The 23,435-nt window shown below is 38.2% G+C and overlaps 2 protein-coding genes across 5 annotated transcripts; one reads left to right on the top strand and one right to left on the bottom strand.

Moving 5' to 3' along the window:
• The first annotated feature begins 16,485 nt into the window (after nucleotides 1-16,485).
• LOC111913153 (protein FLX-like 3) lies at nucleotides 16,486-18,180 on the top strand. 2 transcript variants are annotated; one of them, XM_052764090.1, is made up of 4 exons: nucleotides 16,486-17,136; nucleotides 17,484-17,660; nucleotides 17,751-17,810; nucleotides 18,003-18,180. In XM_052764090.1, exons 1-3 carry the CDS (start codon nucleotides 16,616-16,618, stop codon nucleotides 17,776-17,778), a joined length of 726 nt encoding a protein of 241 aa, XP_052620050.1. In that variant the 5' UTR covers nucleotides 16,486-16,615; the 3' UTR covers nucleotides 17,779-17,810; nucleotides 18,003-18,180. The 2 variants fall into 2 exon arrangements, with proteins under 2 accessions (XP_052620050.1, XP_042758266.1); XM_042902332.2 differs by having other exon boundaries at nucleotides 16,487-17,136; nucleotides 17,484-17,656; nucleotides 17,747-17,810.
• A 1,755-nt stretch (nucleotides 18,181-19,935) lies between these two features.
• On the bottom strand, nucleotides 19,936-23,435 carry LOC111912842 (transcription initiation factor TFIID subunit 15b). 3 transcript variants are annotated; one of them, XR_008223689.1, is made up of 7 exons: nucleotides 22,968-23,435; nucleotides 22,775-22,880; nucleotides 21,323-21,998; nucleotides 21,079-21,229; nucleotides 20,916-20,991; nucleotides 20,594-20,831; nucleotides 19,936-20,511 (listed from the first exon to the last, which is right to left on the bottom strand). XR_008223689.1 is itself a non-coding variant. In XM_023908566.3 (6 exons), exons 1-6 carry the CDS (start codon nucleotides 23,341-23,343, stop codon nucleotides 20,705-20,707), a joined length of 1,512 nt encoding a protein of 503 aa, XP_023764334.1. In that variant the 5' UTR covers nucleotides 23,344-23,435; the 3' UTR covers nucleotides 19,936-20,704. The 3 variants fall into 3 exon arrangements, 1 of the variants encoding a protein (XP_023764334.1); XR_002857365.3 differs by having other exon boundaries at nucleotides 19,936-20,471; XM_023908566.3 differs by having other exon boundaries at nucleotides 19,936-20,831.

The raw sequence follows: 23,435 nt of genomic DNA, 5'->3' as shown, positions 1-23,435 counted from the left end.
TAGATTTTTGATATTCAAAGTCACAAAAGACAAAGTCGTTGAAAATATTGTTTTTCAAGAGATATCAAATAAAGGTTGATTTAAGGCATCTTTGTCCACTTTAACAAAAAACCACAGCAACATGAAAAGAGAAATACATGATCTAGTTGCTCATTTTGATTTTTGACAAACCAAGATAACATGTAAGGCCCTTTGAATAGACAACTCTAACTCCTACATAAGTTTATTACCAAACCAGTAGGATGTAGTTAAATAGGTCATTTAGATCGGATGTCAGCTCAGTAGCTCTAAAAATGTGTAGCATCATCTTAAGAAAATTGAATATAAACAAAATAAAAATGTAAGGCAGCTTAACATTCATCAATCAAATTAGTCACCTATATATATAGATTCTATTAATAAAAGGTGATTTTGAAATATGCATCCAAGTGACCGTGGTGTAAAACCTAAAAATCAAACAGAAGCAGACCAACCATTGGAAATCAAAATACAAAATCCCTTGCAGCAAAATGAAAAAGAAAAATGATTCAAGGGAATCAAAATCAGAAAACTCAAACCTGGGGAAAGGTGTGTGCATAATGAGAAGCTCAAATCCACCGCAATAGATGGTGGTGAAGGTCAAATACACACATGAACACAAATAAATATACACAAGATTTTAGAAAAAAAACTAAGAAACATACCATAGCATCGCCAAATCATTATGATTTAATCAATCAAACTATGTTCAACCTGAAATAGACAAAAACAAAAACACTCAACAATTATGTATTGAGCGAGAGTGGTGAGCGGTGCGTGTGTAGAGATTATTCGATCTTCAACAGGGAGGAAAGGTAACTCTCTATATATGGCAGTATGAAATGACAAGGTGGAACCATGTTAGGGTTTCTTATGGAGAGAGGAAGGAACGCTTGAAGAGGGATAAGTTTTCAGGGATTTCGCTATGAAACGTATATCGCTCGTTGACTGATTCAATTAGATGAAAGTGAAGGAATACAGGATCAACTTTGACCAATTCAATTTACAAACTACTTAGAAATTTGAGATATTTAAGGAATAAAAATAGTATGTATATGTTTGATATGCGGATAAAATTCTTGCATTATTTGATTGTACCATCAGCTTAAAGTTTGGACTATTTCAGATTTAATTATATTTTATTGATGATTGTTTGTACTTTCAGTTTTATATTTTGGACGTCTTAAACCTATTTTTAGAAATAGTAAGGTTTGTATAATAATATAGTAACATATATATATATATATATATATATATATATATATATATATATATATATATATATATATAAGATGTTTCTCCACAAGTGTATATATGTTTTTTTTGCTCTTTTGTTGTACCATCTGGGCATCTTGTATGTGCATGTAGCCCTTATTTTGGTTAATTTTGTGAACTGTTGTTTATTTTTTCTGCATGAATGTCGGGTAAATGATGCCCCTATAAAGTGATAAAATTCGTCAAGATGATAATAGAACATTATGTAATTACTAAAAACGGGTGAAAGCGAGAGATAGACTTTTAAAAATAAACATAAAATGCGTACTTAGTTTCACAAAATGTGATTTTTGCATAATTTCTAAGTAATACATATGAAAGTCAGCAAACTTTGATGCTAAAATGTTTTTTTTTTTTTTTCTGTAGCTAACTCATAATTATGACATTAAACAGTAATGACAATGACATTATACCCTAAAATTAAAAGGAAAATTAGAATTTATGAGATGCTTACTTCAAAGCTCGGGAGATTCCAAGAGCAATGTAAATACGAAGCCCCCTAGATAAAGGCATGTATTTCATGCACTCCTTTTGTCTTCACTTGTGTGAAAAAAATATCCAATCTACTAATGTACTTCAACCCATAATAACTTTTTTTATGGAGGACCATTGCCACAACCCATAATAACTTTTTTAATAAGCAATCCAAGATATTTTATGCGGTTAAAGTTTGGAAAAAAAAAAACAATTGTCATATGGTCATTCCACTTTTTCTTAGATATGGCATCAAGAAGTTTACCAAATGCATATTTCTGATTTCTAAGTAAGGATTTTATAGAGTAATATACAAGGGATAGGGGAAATGGCTTTGAAAGGGTTTGGAAATCAAGGTAATAAAGAAAAAATTGCATCAAAATTTCCCCTCATAACAACAGTAAACATCATGTTGGTAAGAAAGCTATTTACAAACAGGAGGGTTTTCACACCTGGATCTACTTTCTTTCTGTTTAATACTTAATTTAATTATCCTTCTTTACAACAAAAATATATGTGAGAATCATTTGACTTTCTCCATAGGGGTTTTTAAGGTTATAATTGAGTAATGATATTCTTCTAATTGACACAAGAAACCTAAAATTCTGGACTAAAAAAATCTGATCCACGAACACACGAATTGGTAATGGAATTACCATTATGTTCATGTTAAAGTATTTTTGTTGGTAATACAAATCAACATGAAAATAATAATTTGCCACAATCATTCAAAAACGGAAGAATGGGTTGTTGGGTATTTCGTCTTCGACCAACGGAAGAATGGGTTGTTGGGTATTTCGTTCGCGAGGAATAAAGCCTTTTTGTTGCCGACTGGGAGTATGATTAAGAAGTATTTCAGAAATCAACAAAATTTACATATCAAGGAAACCAATTTGTCGATATTTTTGCACATATTTAGAAAGATTGGAGAAAGTTTCTTTGCATATGAGAGAGAGAGAGAGTTTGCAATTGACATACCTTATGAATCTGAATTGTTGGAGTCCAAATTGTAATTGCTTGGAGGAAAAGACATCGGAATTGTCTAACGCAGAGGATCGGAAACGAAGAAGGAAGGAATTCAAAGAATGTGAAGAAACATATGTAATACGGTGGTGGGATTATCGATTGGGGAAGAAAGCGGTGGAAAATTAGATTTTAGAATGATGAAAAGAGTCATTGTGTACATATTGTTGTGGTTAAAATCAGAAATGGGTGAACTTTACTGTTTATAGGCATGAGGGGTTTTAATATATGTATATGATGATTATTATATTATTATATATTCATAAAACAATGAGTCATAAGGTATGGAAATTATGAGGCCAAGACCGAGTTTATAATCACCGCCTCCACCCTATCTATTTTATTTTAATTGGTTATTAATCAATATTCATCTATATCAATTTGTAAGTAGCAAGAATACCCTATGTGTTAATAAATATTCTTTGTTATTTGATGATTCCACAAGAGTTCAAAGACACAATGCGTAGCTACCTTTATTCACAAAGGTTAATTTTTAATTAACAAATTGTTGGCAACACTGTTACATTAATGATTTCAATTCTTTAAGAAGGTAAATTTTAATTTTTATTGCACACTTTATTTATTGTAGTTTTTAATTAATAATTTAATTACGATTTTGATAATGTGGTTGATTGTAATTATAAATTTATATGGTAAATTATGAGCAAGAAAATTCCTTTTTCAAACGAATAGAAGATGTGTAATCCCGTTAGTGATAACACTAAATAAGATTTTCATAATATATACCAACAACCATATATGAATAGTAACATTATATTTTAAAGTATTATTAAGACGTGAGGTTGTCAGTCTCTTTTATTGTTAAATCTCAACACCGCCCTTGCTCAAGACGGTGTTGTTAGACGTTTGGCGTGGAAAAACGAGACATGACATGTTATGATACAAGTTTTTCCGTACGAGACATATTTTTTGTTCTTTTCATCTATTTGAAAAAAAAAACATATGTTATACTATAAATGTTTAATAAGTATGAAATTGCTCACAAAAATACCATTTCTATGTTTTTAAATGAGAAATAGTGAAGAGATTTTATTAGTAAAAAATTGGTTAATTGTATCGAACCAAATTAATGAAAATTGGCTAATTACATAGAATGTTAATTTTGATGTCGCAATTCTTTAGTTTTTAAGTTTATTATTAAATCGTAGTACTATAAAATATTATAAATAACTGAAATTTGTTCTCACGGTTGCTACTAATATTTGAATTCCTACGCAAGTAGAGGCTTGTTCGTATATACTTTTGCGATATCAGTCGTTGAAGATGATGCTTCTGTCATATTCGTAAGAAAAGGGCTCGACTTCTCCGTCCGACAGCGCCAACCAGAGTGATCCATTGTCTCTCGTTGCATCTCATAATGTGCATGGTACAAGTAAGTTCATGCCTCCATATTCGATCAATTTCAATATATAACAAACTTTTGAAATAACTCAATGTTTTTTTTTCAATTTTTGTATAATTTCGCTGATTTTTTTTTGAAAAAAAAACTTTTTTTTTAAATTTAAAAAAATAAAAAATAAAAAATTGATCTTTTAATTTTTTTTCACTGAATTTATAAAAAAAAGAAAAAAAAAAGATATATGACTTTTAAGAATATAAAGTCAAAAAAAAGATTTGTGATCTCTAAGTATTTATTTAAGCATTTTTATGATTTTTTTTTTTGTTTTCTAGAAATCATAAAAATGTGTGTGTTTGTGCATTCTTAATGTTATGAGATTAATTTACTTACCTTGTTAGCGAGATATATATATATATATATATATATATATATATATATATATATATATATATATATATATATATATATATATATATATATATATATATATATATATATAAAGGTGTCTCCGGGTAAAATAGGGCATTGAGTAACGTCTTCTGTTCCATTAGCCCATGGAGTTCCAATCTGTGAATTCGTAAATCATAAACAAATTAGTTACGTACATCTTCAAATACTAATCAAATCGATTCAAATGAATTGGTGTGTTTGTGTGTGTGCTTGTGTTTGTGTTTATGTTTTGTGTACCCGTCTGATACCGTGCCGATGAATGGTGACACCGGCGACGGGCTATGCTGGAATCGAAGAAGATGTGAAGTCCGGGAGGAGGGAACGCATGCAACATTTTAGGTGGTGGGGGTGGGAGGTTGTTTATTGTTCTACCAAAATTTAACTTAATTAATTACTTGTCATTTATTTAACTGATTATGCGGTTGTTTCTTCAAAAAGGATGTTTTCAACACTTGAAATTGGACTTTATTTCATTTAAGTGGAAAAAAAACTTTTACTGATGTAACGACCCAAAAATCACGACTAAAAATTTCTTTTAAAACATTACTAAAACTAGATTTATAAACAACGTATCATAAGTCAAACATAACTTTCGAGTATTAAATTCAAAACATAATATCATTATCAGAGTCAAACATTCCCAGGCTAACTGACTATGGTGTGTGCTCTGCAATCTTCCCGAGCTCCTCTTTTGAAAACCGAGTACTTGAAACCAAAACTGAAAACCGTAAGCACGAAGCTTAGCGAGCTCCCCCAATCTACCACATACCACATAATAACATATAAAGCACATACTGGGCCTTGCCCACTGCATCGGACCGAAGTCCGGACTAACTGGGGCCTTGCCCCCTACATCGGAACGAAGTCCGAAGCTGACTGGGACCTTGTCCCCTACATCGAACCGAAGTCCGAAGCTGACATCAGACCGAAGTCCGAAGCTGACTGGGACCTTGTCCCCTACATCGAACCGAAGTCCGAAGCTGACTAGGACCTTGTCCCCTACATCGAACCGAAGTCCGAAGCTAACATCGAACCGAAATCCGAAGCTGACTGGGACCTTGTCCCCTACATCGGGCCGAAGTCCGAAGCTGACTGAACATAGCATAAACATATCAACTAGCATAAACACATAAACGCTGTCTGAGCCACGAAGGCATCAAACATACTAACTACTACATCAGACCGAAGTCCGAAGATGTCTAGGACATTCGTCCCCTACATCGGATCGAAGTCCGAAAACTACTGCTAGCTAAACGGGCCGGCATTGTGGCCTTAGACCCATTCCTATTGAAGGGAAACTCACCTGAACTGTTGAGCTCTGCTGATAAACCTCTGGCTGCTACTCGACAATCCCCTGAACCGTTTCTCCTCTAGCTCTCCGAGCTATCAATATACATATAACACTTAGTCTGACAGTCAACTAAGTCAACTCTGGTCAAAGTCAACCTTCCAGGTCAACCCTACTCGCCGAGTCCTCCTAATGACTCGCCGAGTTCATAAGCTCAGGGTCTTTCTATTCGCGACTCGACTCGCCGAGTCATTCTATGACTCGCCGAGTCCAACTAGTTCCAAGTCCTGTCCTGTCCAACTCGCTGAGTCACCACCCGACTCACTGATTCGAGTCTCAACTCGAAGGGTTTGAGGTTTCGCGACCTGACTCGCCGAGTCCACTAATAGACTCGGCGAGTCCAAGGCAATCTTCAACCAACTCGTCGATTTGTTCTTCCAACTCGCCGAGTTCATGCTTAACTTCATCCGACTCGACGAGCTGTTCATCTCACTCGTCGAGTTCCTCCTCATCTTCAAGCTACTCGCCGAGTCCACTCGAAGGACTCGCCGAGTCTATTCAGATCTTCATACATGCAGAGGACTTTTGAGTCATGCATGGACTCCATACTGCATATCTACCCTTCCCAAGCCTATTCCCCACGTAAAGTTGCAAACATTACGTGTAGAGAAGGAGATCTAGGCACCATACACCATAAACTTAGGGTTTGAGACAAAGGGGCTCAACAATCAACCCATAGACTGATGCTTTATGATTCTCTAGGCCAAGATACACATAGATCTGAAGTAGCAACTTCGGATCTGGGCTTCTAACTCGAAATGGTTCAAGAACTTGCCCTAAAAGCCCCAAATCCTATGATAAAGGTTGATCTAAATGCAAAAGAGGGAAGGTCACGACTCATTACCTTCAAATGCTCTGGAAGACCTCACAAACTCTGGATCTACTGCCAATTCTTGAATCCCCAATGTGTGCCTTCTTCCTTCTTCCTTCAAACCACCCAAAATGGCAAGAAAACTTGAATGAGCAACAATGGAGGCTTAGGGTTTCTGGTTCTGGACTATAGGGCCGCAACTGAGCCCTAGGAAAGAGAATAAGATGCTTAAATAGGGTACCAAGTCCCGAAATTAGGGTTTCCAAACCCAGACCTGACTCGCCGAGTCCACTTGCCGACTCGCCGAGTCGGTCAATTGCTTTACACCCGAATCCCGCTCCGACTCGCCGAGTTTCTCCCTGGACTCGACGAGTCAACCCTCTTCAACTTAGGGTTTTTCCTTTCCTTTCTTGACCTTTCTGATTTCGGGTGTTACAACTCTCCCCCACTTAAACTAAACTTCGTCCTCGAAGTTTGCTATGGCTAACTGTTCTGCGAACTGCCTCCAACTCTCTGCCTGGAAAAACTAACACCCTTTTGTCCATCACTCCATCCACCCACAGTGCTGGTCACTTCTGTTGGTATATACTGAATCCTTCTCTTTTCTATAATTTCCTCTACGCTACTTCCTCCGACTGAAATCCTGTTGCCCCTCATCCGCCTACCAGATGCACTGAGACTACCCAGGTCTAACTAATATGTCAATCTCTGAGTTACCGGACTCCCACCGGTCACTGTACTCCGACACCATCTCTTAGTCGTTCACGACGACTCCTGAAGATACTTCGACTATCTATAACTGTTCTATCCATTCTGCCATCCATACTGAAACGATGCTGCTGGAGCCAGCCTGCTTATCTCTCATCTGATTACTCAACTCCTACTAACTCGAGTCTTCCACCCTGAAGGAAAAACTACCTGCCTAGCTATCCTTACAGATCACTTATACTTGGCAGAAGGCTCGACTGATCCTGCTGAGAGGGACTTCCCATTTCCAAATCAACCAACTATATTGCCAGCACTTACATTCCAACACAAATACTAATACTGTCCAAAACTCTGAAACATTCCAAACACTAAACTGTCTGCAATACTGAACATGCCTGAAACTTTAAACTGCCTGAAACTTTAAACTGCCTGAAACGCTGAACCGACTGAAACGTTGAACAACCTGAAACACTGAACTGACTGAGACACTGAGCTGCCTGAAACACTGAACTGGCTGAAACACTGAGCTGCCTGAAACACTAATCTGACTGAAACACTGAGCTGCCTGAAACACTGAACTGACTGAAACACTGAACTGGCTGAAACACTGAGCTGCCTGAAACACTGAACTGGTTGGAACACGGAACTCCAACCCACTGTGGAGTCAAAGGACTCCTCACTTAGTCGCTTCCACGACTTCTGAACGAAATCTTCCTCTGGGACTAGTTTCCACTAGTTATCCTGTCACTGCGGCTCTAACAATCTTCTGATCCAACCGATCGGGTCCATACATCACATCCTGACATCAACAAATCCACGACTAACAACATGATGGCTCCCAGACTGACGGTAGCCCTTAACATACCCGAACCCCAACGGTCCACTGCTACTCTGATCTCATAACTGATGTGACGATCTACTGACAAATCGCCGACTTAACCATAACTGAACCATTTGGGAAATCCGAAATCTACCCCGTGGATTCCCACATCCTCACTGCTGCACTCGAACTGGTGGGTACTACTGCTTTCCCGCGTTCAACACGCGCTCATGCTACCTACCAATCTGATAAAGGCTGCGACTACGCTCGCGGACTTACAACCCTCTAATACTACCTGGCTACTAGTGAATGCTACGGCTACCCCCGCAGACTTACAACACCACTACTACTACCTGACTGCTAGTGAATGCTACGGCTACCCCCACAGACTTACAACACTACTACTACTATCTGACTGCTAGTGATTGCTATGGCTACCCCCGCAGACTTACAACACTACTACTACTATCTGACTGCTAGTGAATGCTACGGCTACCCCCGCAGACTTACAACACTACTACTCTATCTGACTGCTAGTGAATGCTACGGCTACCCCCGCAGACTTACAACACTACTACTACTATCTGACTGCTAGTGAATGCTACGGCTACCCCCGCAGACTTACAACACTACTACTACTATCTCGAGGACATCCTGACTATCCCTAGTCCCGCTAGTGATTCCTCATCCCGATTTCTCAAAACCAGCCCTCAATCTTTGAATAATGCATCATCCTCGACATCTTATATCCTTGATATACTTAGCGCCTCTTCGAGGAACTCTTTGTCTTGGTTCCCAAACCAACCGTCCACTAATCCGGATACAAGAAGCTATTGTTGGGAAGTTTCCAAACTCCCAACTCCTGAATCTACGCGATCCTGCATGCTGACTCTGCCACTGGCTACAATACAAAGACATCTCTTGCTAACCGCTCTCAGGATCCTCATTCCGACTCACTTGAGCCTCTACAGGTGGTCCTCCAATCCTGGATTCTCAACCAGCTTCTAACCATCTCGATTACATGAATTAATTGCTGGAAAGGTCCTCGAACTCCCAAATCTGAACTCCTCAATCCATCGATCACTGTGCTACAATCATTTCAGAGGCCGCACAATCATTCTGAGTCTACGTGGCTCTTATTCTCGTATACTTGGAAGGGTTCTCCCCCACTTGGATTCGACTAGATCCTTACTGCTCACTGGTCGAAAGGATTTCCAACCTTCCTTTCATTAGAAGGGCGATATGCTGACCGCCGACGTTTACCCTTGCCAGCGCTCCAACTAATTCCTGCCAGGTCCGCACCCTTCCTGCTATCTGACTGAGCACCCTTCGATCCTTAACTGTAATTGCTTTAGGGACTACATCCCGAGAATCTGCGTTTGGGGTGCACCTCCCCAACCCACTTTCTTACTGACCGCTAGCTACTCCACTAAAAACTCTGAATTATCACAACTGAGAATATAACTGATCATTACTCGACTAACGCCCTCCGCAAGTAGTAAAGCACTACTGCATCTTACACATACATGCTACAGATACTGAATCCGAAATAACCTGATCTAGAGGGAACGATCTCCAATTCACTATTCGAATTCCAAGGTATGCAGATGGCATAGAACTCAACCACGAGCAGGTAATGCAGCAACATAACAATAATATCACAATAATAGATGACAGAAAGCAAAAGATACATACCTCCATCACTCAGTGTTGCTCGAATCCCTGCTGAAATCTGCCGGAAAACTCGGCTCTGAGCCGTAGGCGCCCTTGCCCGGCCCTGATGTCCATTGGGCTCTCGAAGTCCCAGGGGCAGGAGTTGGCACCTGCCCTGCTGTATACAAACTCGGACAGTGGGCCTTCTTGTGGCCTCTCTGACCGCAATGGAAACATATCGGGTCAAGTCCCTGGGCAATGGTGGTAGTACAATCCCTGCTGATATGACCCATTCGACCGCAACTGAAACAGCCCAAATCATCACCACTACCACTCCTACGCCTGCACACACCCATGTGCGTCCTTCCGCACTTCCCGCATCGACTGCGGCTCTGATAGTTCCTCGTCCTCAAATTCGAACCCTTGGGCCTCTTGCCCGAACCTGTGGCTACATGTGTATCATCCGCTTTCCTCTTCCTTTCCGACTCCCTGCCCGTCGACTGAACAACAGTTGTCTGATCCTGGAGCCTCTCGATCAATCTATCGGTGATCCTCACGACCATGTCGGGCAGATCCTCGCGAATGGCTCGCGAAACTTCCTCAACTATCTAATCATACAGAGGTCTCTCTTGGAGACAGGGTGCCCCACTCACTCCTGTCCCCTGATGGCAGAGACTAGAAATGGGATCTCCCTCCCTGATGGATCCCTGAACTTCATAAGATTCGGGACCTAGACGAGCCCCAATCTGTCCTGAAACTATTTCGGCCTTAAAGGCCTCAAGATGACGGTCCATGAGCTCCATAATGGCCTCTCTAACCGAACCGAAAATCACTGGAGTCTGATCAATGATGTTGCGCGTGATCTCTGCGGAAATGAAATCCCTCATCTGATCATCAAGCTGCCCGACTCTAAAGCCCGAGCCAGATCCCTCCTCGACGCCTGAACTGCTAACTGATAGCTCGCGCAATGTCACCATGCTGAAAATATAACAATTCCTGATCAATTTACACACTACTGCTGAGGGATTTCTCACTCACTCCACCATTCCCTGGTTTCATCTTGGCCCCTCTTGAATCGAGTACGGATCCTCTACTTTCAGTAGTATGGTCCCCTACTACCTTCCACATCTATCCGCACTTTCCTCAAGAGTTACCTCAACTCCACCAAATCACTTCTACTGATCTCTGCTACTCCCATCCTAGGCTTGCCCTAGGGAACCTCTGACTTTACCCAACCAGTCCTCAACTACTGAAGGCCTCCTTGTAATGCCAATTAGCCACCACCTGAATACCATCACATGCAATGAGGCTCGAATAATCCTTCGAGTAAAAGTCTCGTCCCTACAACGGTTAGACTCAAACGAGAGCTGCACAGTAGGGCCAAATCCAGCACTCTGAGATTATTCAACCCTAATCACATGTGATGTGACGTATTCACCTAATGGCTAACTCCCATCCTCAGAGTCCCACAAAGCACAAAGCAAGCAGCATTCGGTTAAAGGAAACATACTCAGGCAAAACTATTCTCATAACAAGAAACTGCACTAGCATACAATGCTAAGTTTATACTATCAGGCATAACCTACACATGCTATCCCGTTACTGTCTACTCAATACTAGCATGCAATTCTCATCAAGCTGGAACACATAAAGCAGGCACATAAGGCATCATTCTAGATCCTTAGTCCTATTCTAGCATGTTGTTCTACTGAAGCTGAAACTGAAACTGAAACTGATACTGATAATCATAACATAACTTGTATGGGTAAATTGGGAGTACTTACTTGAGCTCGGCTGATTGCATGCACCACACCCTTTTCTCTTTTCAAAACTCTTTTTGCTTTTTCTAAAACTCTTTCCTTCACACTTTTTCTAAAATTGTTTTCTTTTCCCAAAATTCTTTTGTAACTACGATTTTTCTTTTGAAAACTCTATACCACTTCCTTAGTTTGAGTTCAGGCACACTCGGAAGTGCGCCCGAATCCCTCAAACCAAGGCTCTGATACCAACTTGTAACGACCCAAAAATCACGACTAAAAATTTCTTTTAAAACATTACTAAAACTAGATTTATAAACAACGTATCATAAGTCAAACATAACTTTCGAGTATTAAATTCAAAACATAATATCATTATCAGAGTCAAACATTCCCAGGCTAACTGACTATGGTGTGTGCTCTGCAATCTTCCCGAGCTCCTCTTTTGAAAACCGAGTACTTGAAACCAAAACTGAAAACCGTAAGCACGAAGCTTAGCAAGCTCCCCCAATCTACCACATACCACACAGTTACATATAAAGCACATACTGGGCCTTGCCCACTGCATCAGACCGAAGTCCGGACTAACTGGGGCCTTGCCCCCTACATCGGACCGAAGTCCTAAGCTGACTGGGACCTTGTCCCCTACATCGAACCGAAGTCCGAAGTTGACATCAGACCGAAGTCCGAAGCTGACTGAGACCTTGTCCCCTACATCGAACCAAAGTCCGAAGCTGACATTGGACCGAAGTCCGAAGCTGACTGGGACCTTGTCCCCTACATCGAACCGAAGTCCGAAGCTAACATCGAACCGAAATCCGAAGCTGACTGGGACCTTGTCCCCTACATCGGGCCGAAGTCCGAAGCTGACTGAACATAGCATAAACATATCAACTAGCATAAACACATAAACGCTGTCTGAGCCACGAAGGCATCAAACATACTAACTACTACATCGGACCGAAGTCCGAAGATGTCTGGGACATTCGTCCCCTACATCGGATCGAAGTCCGAAAACTACTGCTAGCTAAACGGGCCGGCATTGTGGCCTTAGACCCGTTCCTATTGAAGGGAAACTCACCTGAACTGCTGAGCTCTGCTGATAAACCTCTGGCTGCTACTCGACAATCCCCTGAACCGCTGCTCCTCTAGCTCTCCGAGCTATCAATATACATATAACACTTAGTCTGACAGTCAACTAAGTCAACTTTGGTCAAAGTCAACCTTCCAGGTCAACCCTACTCGCCGAGTCCTCCTAATGACTCGCCGAGTTCATAAGCTCAGGGTCTTTCTATTCGCGACTCGACTCGCCGAGTCATTCTATGACTCGCCGAGTCCAACTAGTTCCAAGTCCTGTCCTGTCCAACTCGCTGAGTCACCACCCGACTCACTGATTCGAGTCTCAACTCGAAGGGTTTGAGGTTTCGCGACCTGACTCGCCGAGTCCACTAATAGACTCGGCGAGTCCAAGGCAATCTTCAACCAACTCGTTGAGTTGTTCTTCCAACTCGCCGAGTTCATGCTTAACTTCATCCGACTCGACGAGCTGTTCATCTCACTCGTCGAGTTCCTCCTCATCTTCAAGCTACTCGCCGAGTCCACTCGAAGGACTCGCCGAGTCTATTCAGATCTTCATACATGCAGAGGACTTTTGAGTCATGCATGGACTCCATACTGCATATCTACCCTTCCCAAGCCTATTCCCCACGTAAAGTTGCAAACTTTACGTGTAGAGAAGGAGATCTAGGCACCATACACCATAAACTTAGGGTTTGAGACAAAGGGGCTCAACAATCAACCCATAGACTGATGCTTTATGATTCTCTAGGCCAAGATACACATAGATCTGAAGTAGCAACTTCAGATCTGGGCTTCTAACTCGAAATGGTTCAAGAACTTGCCCTAAAAGCCCCAAATCCTATGATAAAGGTTGATCTAAATGCAAAAGAGGGAAGGTCACGACTCATTACCTTCAAATGCTCTGGAAGACCTCACAAACTCTGGATCTACTGCCAATTCTTGAATCCCCAATGTGTGCCTTCTTCCTTCTTCCTTCAAACCACCCAAAATGGTAAGAAAACTTGAATGAGCAACAATGGAGGCTTAGGGTTTGTGGTTCTGGACTATAGGGCCGCAACTGAGCCCTAGGAAAGAGAATAAGATGCTTAAATAGGGTACCAAGTCCCGAAATTAGGGTTTCCAAACCCAGACCTGACTCGCCGAGTCGGTCAATTGCTTTACACCCGGATCCCACTCCGACTCGCCGATTTCTCCCTGGACTAGACGAGTCAACCCTCTTCAACTTAGGGTTTTTCCTTTCCTTTCTTGACCTTTCTGATTTCGGGTGTTACAACTGAACTTTTAAAACAAATAGGAAAAGTTATTTTACATTTCCCCTATTATATTATCTCCTAAAATCATATGTTTTTTTTTATAATTCGAGCTTAAAAGATTCATTTAATTCAAAAATGATAGTCCTCTTTAATAAACGATGGTTTTTTTTACCATTTGTCATACTTTCATTCAAATTGCCAAATGTCACTTTATGGTTATTTTAAATTGATTTTTTTTTTCCACATGTCATTTTATGAGTTTTTCTATTTGATTAAATTTCACATAATATTTTAATATAATAATTGCAATAAATGTATTAATAAATAAATATCAATTTTATTAATGAACTTACCTTTTAATTTCAAAATTCTCAAAATTAAAACTCATTAGTTTCTTTTATTTATTTAAATTTAAAAGATAAAAACATTTTCATTATAATAATTCATTATTTTTATTATTTTATTATAAATTCAAAATTCTAAAATATTTTGACCTTTATATTTAATTTTTTTTTTAAATTAACATATGTAATACATGAGTCTCACAACTAGTTATTAAATATTTCGGATTTAGGTTTTACAGATATTTGATTCAAATAAATGCTCAAAATTTGAATATTTAACAATATATTTAAATTTTAAATTTTCTAAAATCTAAAATAAATAATGAAAGAGAAATTAAATATCTTCCAACTTTTTTGTTCTTATAAATTCTCCAACCCAATTAAATAATAACATATATAACATTTAATGTTCATTTAATGATAATTTAGTATATAATGTCATTAAGTGTGAGACCCGTATGTTATACAAGTTAATTTAAAAAAAAAGATTTAAAGTAATAAATATTTTTTAATGTAAAACTTTAAAATAAGAAAGTAAGAAACGTATTAATTACAATTTAATTTCATATATATTATATTTAATATTTTATATATATATAAGTATGTAACATTAATTTGAAAATTTAAAATAAATCAGAAATTGATAAAGAGAATATGACTTATTAAGGTAATTAATTTTTCGGCTTATTTACATCTAAGTAACTATTTTTTTTGTACATATCTAGGTAACAAACTTGTTGGATGCGTTCACATATGATCATTATGACCTGTTGTAGCAGGTTACATCCTATATGTGAACACTTTTAACAAGTCCGTTACCTAGATGTGTACAAAAAAAATAGTTACCTAAATATGAACAAAACAAAAAGTAAGAGTAAATTACACGAATGGTCAGTGTGGTTTAGGTGAATTTGTGTTTTTGGTACCTAACTTATTTTTTTTGTAACTTAGATGGTCCATATTGTTTATTTTTGTTGCACGTTTGGTCTCTGCCTTACCTAAAAAGACTATTGTGCTCTTATTAATTTATTTTTTAATTAATTTTCTTATTTATGTATTTATTTTTTATATATAAAAAAGACTATTAACTTTTTTAAATATATAAAAAATAAACACATAAATAAGAAAATTAATTAAAAAATAAATTAATAAGGGCACAATAGTTTTTTTAGGTAAGACGGAAACCAAACGCGCAACAAAAATAAATAGTAGGGACCATCCGAGTTAAAAAAAATATGTTAGAGACCAAAAACATAAATTCCCCCAAACCACATGGACCATTCGTGTAATTTACTCTTACTTTTTGTTTAGTTTATATTTGGGTAAATATTTTTTTTTGTACATATCTAGGTCGTAACTTGTTAAAAATTTCACATCTTGGATGTAACCTGTAATAGCAGGTCATAACGGTTATATGTGAACACTTCCAACAAGTTTGTTACCTAGACGTATACAAAAAAAAGATAGTTACGTAGATGTGAACAAACAGAAAAGTTAATTAACTTAATAAGTCATGTTCTCATTGATAAATCTATCATAATAAATGAAGATCATTTTGCCAAATGTCATCTTTTCATTAAATTTGTCACATGTAATTTTGTAAATTTTTTTATTAAATTTAAATCCACATGTCATTTTATGGTTTTTTGAATTAAATCCATTAATATGCCACATAATACTAAATTTATATATGTAAAGTATTAAATATATTTAATATGATAATAAATGAAAAGAATCTTAAAAAATATGTAAGATATATTAAAATACATTGAATATAATAATAAATTTAATGAATATGACAAAACAATCACTAATATTATGGATGATATTTTCAATAGTGATTCTATTTATTCATTAGTTGAATATGTCCATTTATTTTGAAATTTTATTTTAAAAAATTCTTAATATTTAAATTTGATATATTTTTTTTAATCAACCCGTTACACGGATTTCACACCTAATAGATAATATTTATTTCAAAAATAAAAATAAATCGAAAACAGACAAAATTATTTTATCAGGGAGGATCATTTAAAATTAAAACGATAATGAAAATGCGAATCATGCAGACATGTACGATTATATATAAAACGGCTGGCCTAAATAAACGCGACCTTCTTTAACAAAACAAAAAGTAAAAATAGCACGCCGCCGGAAGCGGGAAAGTGGGTAACGCCCTGTACACGGCGGCTCTCACCGGTAAGAAACCCGCTAGTTGGTTATCGACAAACACTGCCAACTATGAACAGTGAAATGGAAGGAAGAAACTACATTGCACCAAGCCCATTAAAACTGAGACAAAACCTCAAACCCCTAATCGACTCGACTCCAACCGTTCGTTACGTCATCGGAGATCACAGCGCCGCCGTACAACATCCACAGATACAATCACTCCTTATTGACAATCAACACCTTTTGACGCTTCACGAAATTCTTACAGTGGAATTCTCTGCTTCCAAAAACGACCTCCGCCACCTTTCCGCCGCTGCCGAGAAAATCAAGGCTGAGAGGGACGCAGAGGTGCGCGAGGCTTATGATAGGGCGGTGACAATGGAAGCTGAGGTCAGATCGATTGACGAATCAAATGCTGAACTGGCTAAAGTCCTAGGCCATCTGCAGAAATTAAGATCGGAGAAGAAAGAACTCGATGAGAAGTTGTATAAGCTCCGTGGCGACGTTGAGAAAGTATCGCTCGAATACCACCAAATTCCGTTAATAAAAGCAGAAATTGAAAGCATGCAGAAAGAAATCCAGAGAGGAAGGTCACAATCACTCTTTTTCTATATTAACTTGTTCTCTAGATTAATCCCCTTTTCATTATAACTTATAAACCCTAATGGCCTAATGATTTTGATGAATTTCACTGATGAAATCTGTGAATCCATATCTAATAATCGTTGCCATTTTGAGTTAATACGAATTGAAACATTTCATAAATAAGTGAATCGCCATTTGGTACTAATGTGAACATCTGTTGGCTATTAACCCTGCTTTTGTGATTCAAACATGAACATTTGGATCCAGTAGTTAGATAGGAGCATGATTAAACTAATCTTTTGTGCAATCATTCGTGATTTTGAAAGCTTTTGGGGTGAAATGTGAATTGCAGAGAAGTAATTGAACATGAGAAAAGGGTGCATGTGAGTAACATTAAACAGCGTGAAGCAATGGAGAAATGCAGGATGTTTATGGCTCGTGAAATTGAAAGGTTGCAGGTGGAGGTTAATGATGCAGTGAAGAGAGCAAGGGCAGCAGCTGCGGTGGAAGCCGCTTCAATTCTAGGCAAGTTTGCTATTCTACTTCTTCTTGCCTCCCTCCATTTTTAACTTTATCAGTCAATGAGTTAAAGTTGAGGTTGAATGCTTAAAACAGGAAGTGGATATGGGAATTCTGAGATGGGATAACCTGCCATGGCTTTTGGCTGCTGCAACTACAGGTACTTTACTAATTTTTTATGATGAGAATAAGAGAAGAGATTGAGAGGAAGTGTCTCAAATTAAAATAATCCAATGCATACCAAATAATTAACATGCATTTTCACTTCCATGTTGAATGCAGTGAGAAAGTTGTAATAGTAATATACATTTGAATCTGATATCAAGTCTGTTCTTTCTTGATTGTGTTTCAGGTTGAAGATGAGTTAAATATCATCACCCGCAAAGAATAGTTATAGTTGTTGATTGTGATTATTATTTTGCAAACATTAGTGTTATACACATAGATGAAATTCTGTTTTTCTACATTAAAGTTACTGGGTTGGTTTCAAACTTTCTTGAATATGGAGTTTATATAAAAGTTTGCTTAAATGGTCAATTGCATAAGTGGTCTCTGAGGTTTGTTGTTATCTTTAGATTAGGTTAAACTATTTTAAAAAATATAGGCATAATTCTTTTGAAAGCTTTTCATTGTGGTCCCTGTGAATTTGGTCCCCACCATTGCATTAAACTTGAAATAACTATATTATCCTCATTGGGCGAGCAAAAAAACGACCGGATGAAACTGAACCGGTACCATATAGTTTTTCCAGGTCGGTATTTGGTTTCCTTAATTCATGATTTTCGGTTATCGGGACATTCGGATCCGATACTGTACTATTATGTTCGAGTAAACATCGGAATTCACACACACTGTTTTTTCTTAACTTTGAAGTACCTTAACTCTCCCTTATGAATTTGGATTGGGCCAGCGGCGAGTTTAAAACGTAAAACCACATGGTTTATTATTTAAATAAAAAAAAATCAAAGATACGCTTTGAAAATATTGATTCATGCATATTTGTTTTTGACTTTTTGCCAAAAACATTAAGATGTTTCATTTAAAATATTTAAGGTAGTTCACAATTTATATTTTTATATAATCCTTTATAAAAATAAAAAATAGGTGGTCGTGACCCACCTTTGATGTATGTAGCCTCGCCACTGGATTGGGCTGATTTTTTTTTCTTTCATCTTCCTTCTTGGCCATATGTTATTTTCAATAATTAATTAATTTGAATAAGTATAACCCAAGTTAAATAGTCCTAATAATAGTTACCTAAAAACTTAAATTGTCTAAACTTGTACAAAAAATTTCTTCAAACACTAGTCATAACTCTTACATGAACTTGGATCAAGTTGATTCTTCTTTCCGCATCTTCTTCTCTGTCTTAGCTATCTGTTACTCAAGAAATTTTTTTTTTGAACGGTAAATCTAATATACTCCTAAAATACTTCTGAATTCACATATATCTCTATTGGGATATGAACCATCATCCTCAAGGAAAAAATATAACATCTAATACCGTTAAGCTAGAAGCCTTTTAATCTAAAAAATCAAAAAAAGTAAGAATAAGTATTACCTTAGTTACAAGCCGTATAGGTACTTAAAAATTATTAAATTTTCAAAACTCAATATTTTTTTCTTATCATACATGCATAAAATTTCCTCAACTTCGAACTATGAACTCAACTTGGACGCATTCTTTTTGTTATATGTTCTTTGTTATCTTAACTTCATCTCAGTCAAGGTTTTGTTGTACTTAAGCCCGAGTTCTATAGCCTACAAAATATTACATGTCATTTATAATATAAAAGTGCACTCTCTAGTGCAATTACATTGAGTACACTTGTGACTTGTTTGAATGCATTTTATTTTGACATCTACTAGACAAATTCCATATGGCTTAAAGACACGCTCTGTGACCGATAAACATCAGATCCAATAATACTTGAAGAATCAATCAATTTTTGTTTTTTGATGTGTCATGGGAGTTCAGTTTTTGACTTTTATGTTTTTAAAGAATAAACAAATATCCAAAGATAACCCTGTAAAAAGATACACCTTTCTTCACAACCCTGGGTTAATACCACCGACTCATTGAAAAGTAACGGTTTCAAGTTACTTACTACACCCATGTAGTTGGTATCAGTCGTTAAACCAAATAACTTATATAATATAAATCAACTCAGAAATGTAGACTTGTTAGTTGAAATATCAAATATGATTATGATTCCATGGGGTGCAAAACTGAGTTTGAGAAACTTCCAAAATAAACCCAGAATCATAAGGAGACCCCGTAAGAGTTGTATTTTGCAAGATTTATGTTAAATAAAGAAAAAGTTGGTTACAGAGTTAAGCTCATGTTCTCTCCTACTTAATCATACAAACTGCATATCATTAGTTTACATATTTCAAATGCTCGGTATATTACGTCATTAGAAGCATGTTTAGTAGTCATGTTTTCAAAAATACTCCAGCTCCTTGCTGCTTTCACCACATCACAGCACAGCACAGCACAGCAACAGAAACAAAAAACAAAACACAAAGAACCCTAAGGGCGGGCCAACACAGTTTACAATGAAAAGAAGGTGAAACCGACACAGCTCATCCAGCAGATTTTGGTTTTAATCATCAGAATAGTGTTGAGAAGAAAAAAGGCAAAATGAATCAGGCAGGAGTAGTCATAGTAGTATTTTTGGTTGGTTGTTATTGAAAAAGCAAGCAACAGCAACACTCACCTGCAAAAATATTTCTTAATCTACCTACCTTATAGAAGAAGAAGAAGAAGCAGATTTGGAGTACACATATATGATCCTCTAGTCTTGGCATTCATTGGCCTCTATAAAAACATTCACACAATTAATCCCCCTTAACAACATCTGATTTTATCAAGAAAAAAAAAAAAAGTGAGGAGAAAAGGGGCAAGCAAGCAAGCAAGTGCATGATATTTGATAAACCTACCTCTTAAACTCCCTCCCCAAGGGAACAAGAACAAGAACAACCCCCTGCCTGCCTGCCTGCAATCCTCCTCTCTTCTTCACAGTTTTTAATAATTTTAAATCCCCTTCATCATCAGTATGGCCTAGACCGATTCCCACCATGAGAGTTCCTATCCGGACCACCATCTCTGTAGTTGTCCCTGCGTCCACCACCACCACCATAGCCTCCGCCACCTCCTCTTCCACCACCACCACCACCACTGTTGCACAAACAACCAATGTTAGCACACTCAATCACCAAAAGACGTATCTTTTTTTATTAATTATTATATTTATACCCTTACCCATGAGCAGGAGGAGCCCTTGGAGCTGATTTCTCAGCCATTCCCACACTAATTTTGTAACCTCTCAATTCAAAATCTGATCAACATTTAAAAAAATTAAATTAGACATACCCATAAAATAAAATAAAAATTAAACAAAAAATAATGAAAACAATGTACGTACTGTTGTAGAATCCCCCAGCAGAATGTGCTGCAGAAGGATCCTCATAAACCAAAGCAGCATCTCCTTTGTTGTTTCCTTTCTCATCAGTGTAGATCTTAATGTTATAAGGCCACTGATCCTTATATCCTCGCTTCTGCTTAATTCTCCCAACCTACAATAACAAACACCATGTTAATATAATTCCCATTTCATTAATTTATCAAAAAGAATAAAGATTATCATAATCAAAAACAATTGTAATTACTTGTCCAATGCCTCCAAAGAGTTCTCTCAATTCATCAACAGTCACATTTGGAGGCAAATTTGAGATATAAATTCTTGCATTGTCACACGACTCATCACAAGTTTCATCACACTGCTTCACCTTCGCAGGTGCATCAGTAGCAGGAGAACCACCACCATAACCGCCTTGACTCTGTGGAGCACCGCCATATCCACCACCTGAGCCACCACGGCCACCACCAGAATCTCCACCATAACCGCCTCCACCACCACCATAAGAAGGTGGATATGAAGTTGGTCCACCATTATAGCTTGCAGGTGGAGGGACAGCATCGGTTCCATAACCAGTGTTAGCCCCATATGAGGAAGGTGGTTGAGGGTAACTACTGTCAGATCCGCCATACCCTGCTGCCGCCCCCTGACCATAACCACCGCTGTCTCTTCCTTGACTGCCGCCATAGGAACCACCGCCTCCTCTACTTCCGCCACCACTCCCACCATCATAGTCGCCCCTACCTCCTCTATCACCACCATATCCACCACCACTCCCACCTCTGCTGTCACTGCGTCCACCGCCACCTTTATTGTAACTGCCACCATCATTACGCCCACGATCACCACCACCACCCGTGCCAGCAGGAGAGGGGGTCCCACATTTGTTACACTCGGCTCTCCAAGAAAAATTCGAATTGCCACAGCTATTTAACAAAAACATTCATCAAGTCAAAAATTGCAACTTTTATTCATTGGGAATGTAAGTTACTTCTGAACACTAAACATATAAAAGTCATAGCAACAAAACTCTGAAAAAATGAGTTAGGACACAATTATATTACTAAAATCAGTGGAAAATAAATGCATTCAGCAACAACAGCTAGATAGTGTATGGCTTGTAGTATGTTCTATACAGAATGAAGGACATATGATAACCATAAAACATAATGCCACAATACAAGATGATCCACAAAAAAACATGCCTCATAGCATCAAGATTTTTACTGAATTCAACAATTCAAAGAGCTTAATTTTATGCTCATGTATCATTATCAGTTAACACTCACCAATATCTCAAAACAAGCATATACTTATTCTTTAGTTCTCTAAAATTCATCATTGAACATGATTTACAGAAGTCTGAATCTAGAGCGTGCAAGATTAATGGGATAAATCAACTTGTAAACTAGATGAAACAAGAACAACAACTGATCCTTGACCTTCACATCTTCAAGGGAAAAAATCGAAAAAAGTCAAGAATTGCAAAGTCCTACTTGTAAAGTTGTGATATTAGTGCTTTCAGTAAGTTCTTGATTCTTTTGGGAGATATGATTGAAGCGACATTCGTCACTTTAAAACTTAAAACATGGTAACAAAGGTTCAATCCCAATATTGTGATCGAGTGCATCGTAACCATTAGACAAATTCCTATTTGTATAACGAAAAGAAAACGAGCAGATCGAGAGAAGAAATGAATTACCCCGGTTTAGGGCAAGGCCAGTCTCCTTCTCTACCACTGCCACGTCCACCACCTCTACCACCTCCGCCTCCACGCCCACGATCTCCGCCTTGATATCCACCTCCACCTGGAATTTAAATAAAAAAGAAATGACAAATTCAATTTTGTGTTGAAAGAAAAAATTTAGAGACGAAAGTCAGAGTGATGTACCGACCACGATTTTGTGAGTTACCACCGTATCCTCCACCACCACCTCCTTCTCTGCCACCACTTCCACCTCGACTGCCATACCCTCCGCCTCCGCCTCCACCTCCGCCTCCACTTCCACCACGGCCGCCGCCTCCATATCCTCCACCTCCGCCACGGTTTCCGCCATAGGATCCACCTCCACCACCACTGCTTCCGTAACTGCCTCCACCACCACTGCTTCCGTAACCACCTCCCCCGCCCCTGCCTCCATATCCGCCTCCACCGCCACCGCTACCTCCGTAACCTCCACCACTACCTCCGTAGCCACCGCTACTTCCACCGTAGCCTCCACCAACGGGCGGTGGAGCAGATCCGTCTCCTTCGTGACCGTACCCGGACATTTTTGTTAGGGTTTCTTTGGAGCTGTTTAAGAGAGAAAAAGAGTGAAAGGGGGAAGGGGAATTTAAGCGGATTTATATGGTTCTCGTCTTCT

Source organism: Lactuca sativa, chromosome 5 (genome assembly GCF_002870075.4).
Source record: "Lactuca sativa cultivar Salinas chromosome 5, Lsat_Salinas_v11, whole genome shotgun sequence".
Taxonomy (NCBI): domain Eukaryota; kingdom Viridiplantae; phylum Streptophyta; class Magnoliopsida; order Asterales; family Asteraceae; genus Lactuca; species Lactuca sativa.
This window is presented reverse-complemented; position numbering and strand designations above follow the sequence as displayed.

Excerpts from the sequence above, each read along its gene's own strand:
- LOC111913153 (XM_052764090.1), top strand. The coding sequence starts at position 16,616 with ATGAACAGTGAAATGGAAGGAAGAAACTACATTGCACCAAGCCCATTA. Across the intron at positions 17,137-17,483 it reads AAAGAAATCCAGAGAGGAAG|AGAAGTAATTGAACATGAGA; the intron begins GTCACAATCACT and ends TGTGAATTGCAG. Across the intron at positions 17,661-17,750 it reads GCCGCTTCAATTCTAGGCAA|TGGATATGGGAATTCTGAGA; the intron begins GTTTGCTATTCT and ends TAAAACAGGAAG.
- LOC111912842 (XM_023908566.3), bottom strand. The coding sequence starts at position 23,343 with ATGTCCGGGTACGGTCACGAAGGAGACGGATCTGCTCCACCGCCCGTT. Across the intron at positions 21,999-22,774 it reads TGGCCTTGCCCTAAACCGGG|CTGTGGCAATTCGAATTTTT; the intron begins GTAATTCATTTC and ends TTTGTTAAATAG. Across the intron at positions 20,992-21,078 it reads TGCTGGGGGATTCTACAACA|ATTTTGAATTGAGAGGTTAC; the intron begins GTACGTACATTG and ends AATGTTGATCAG.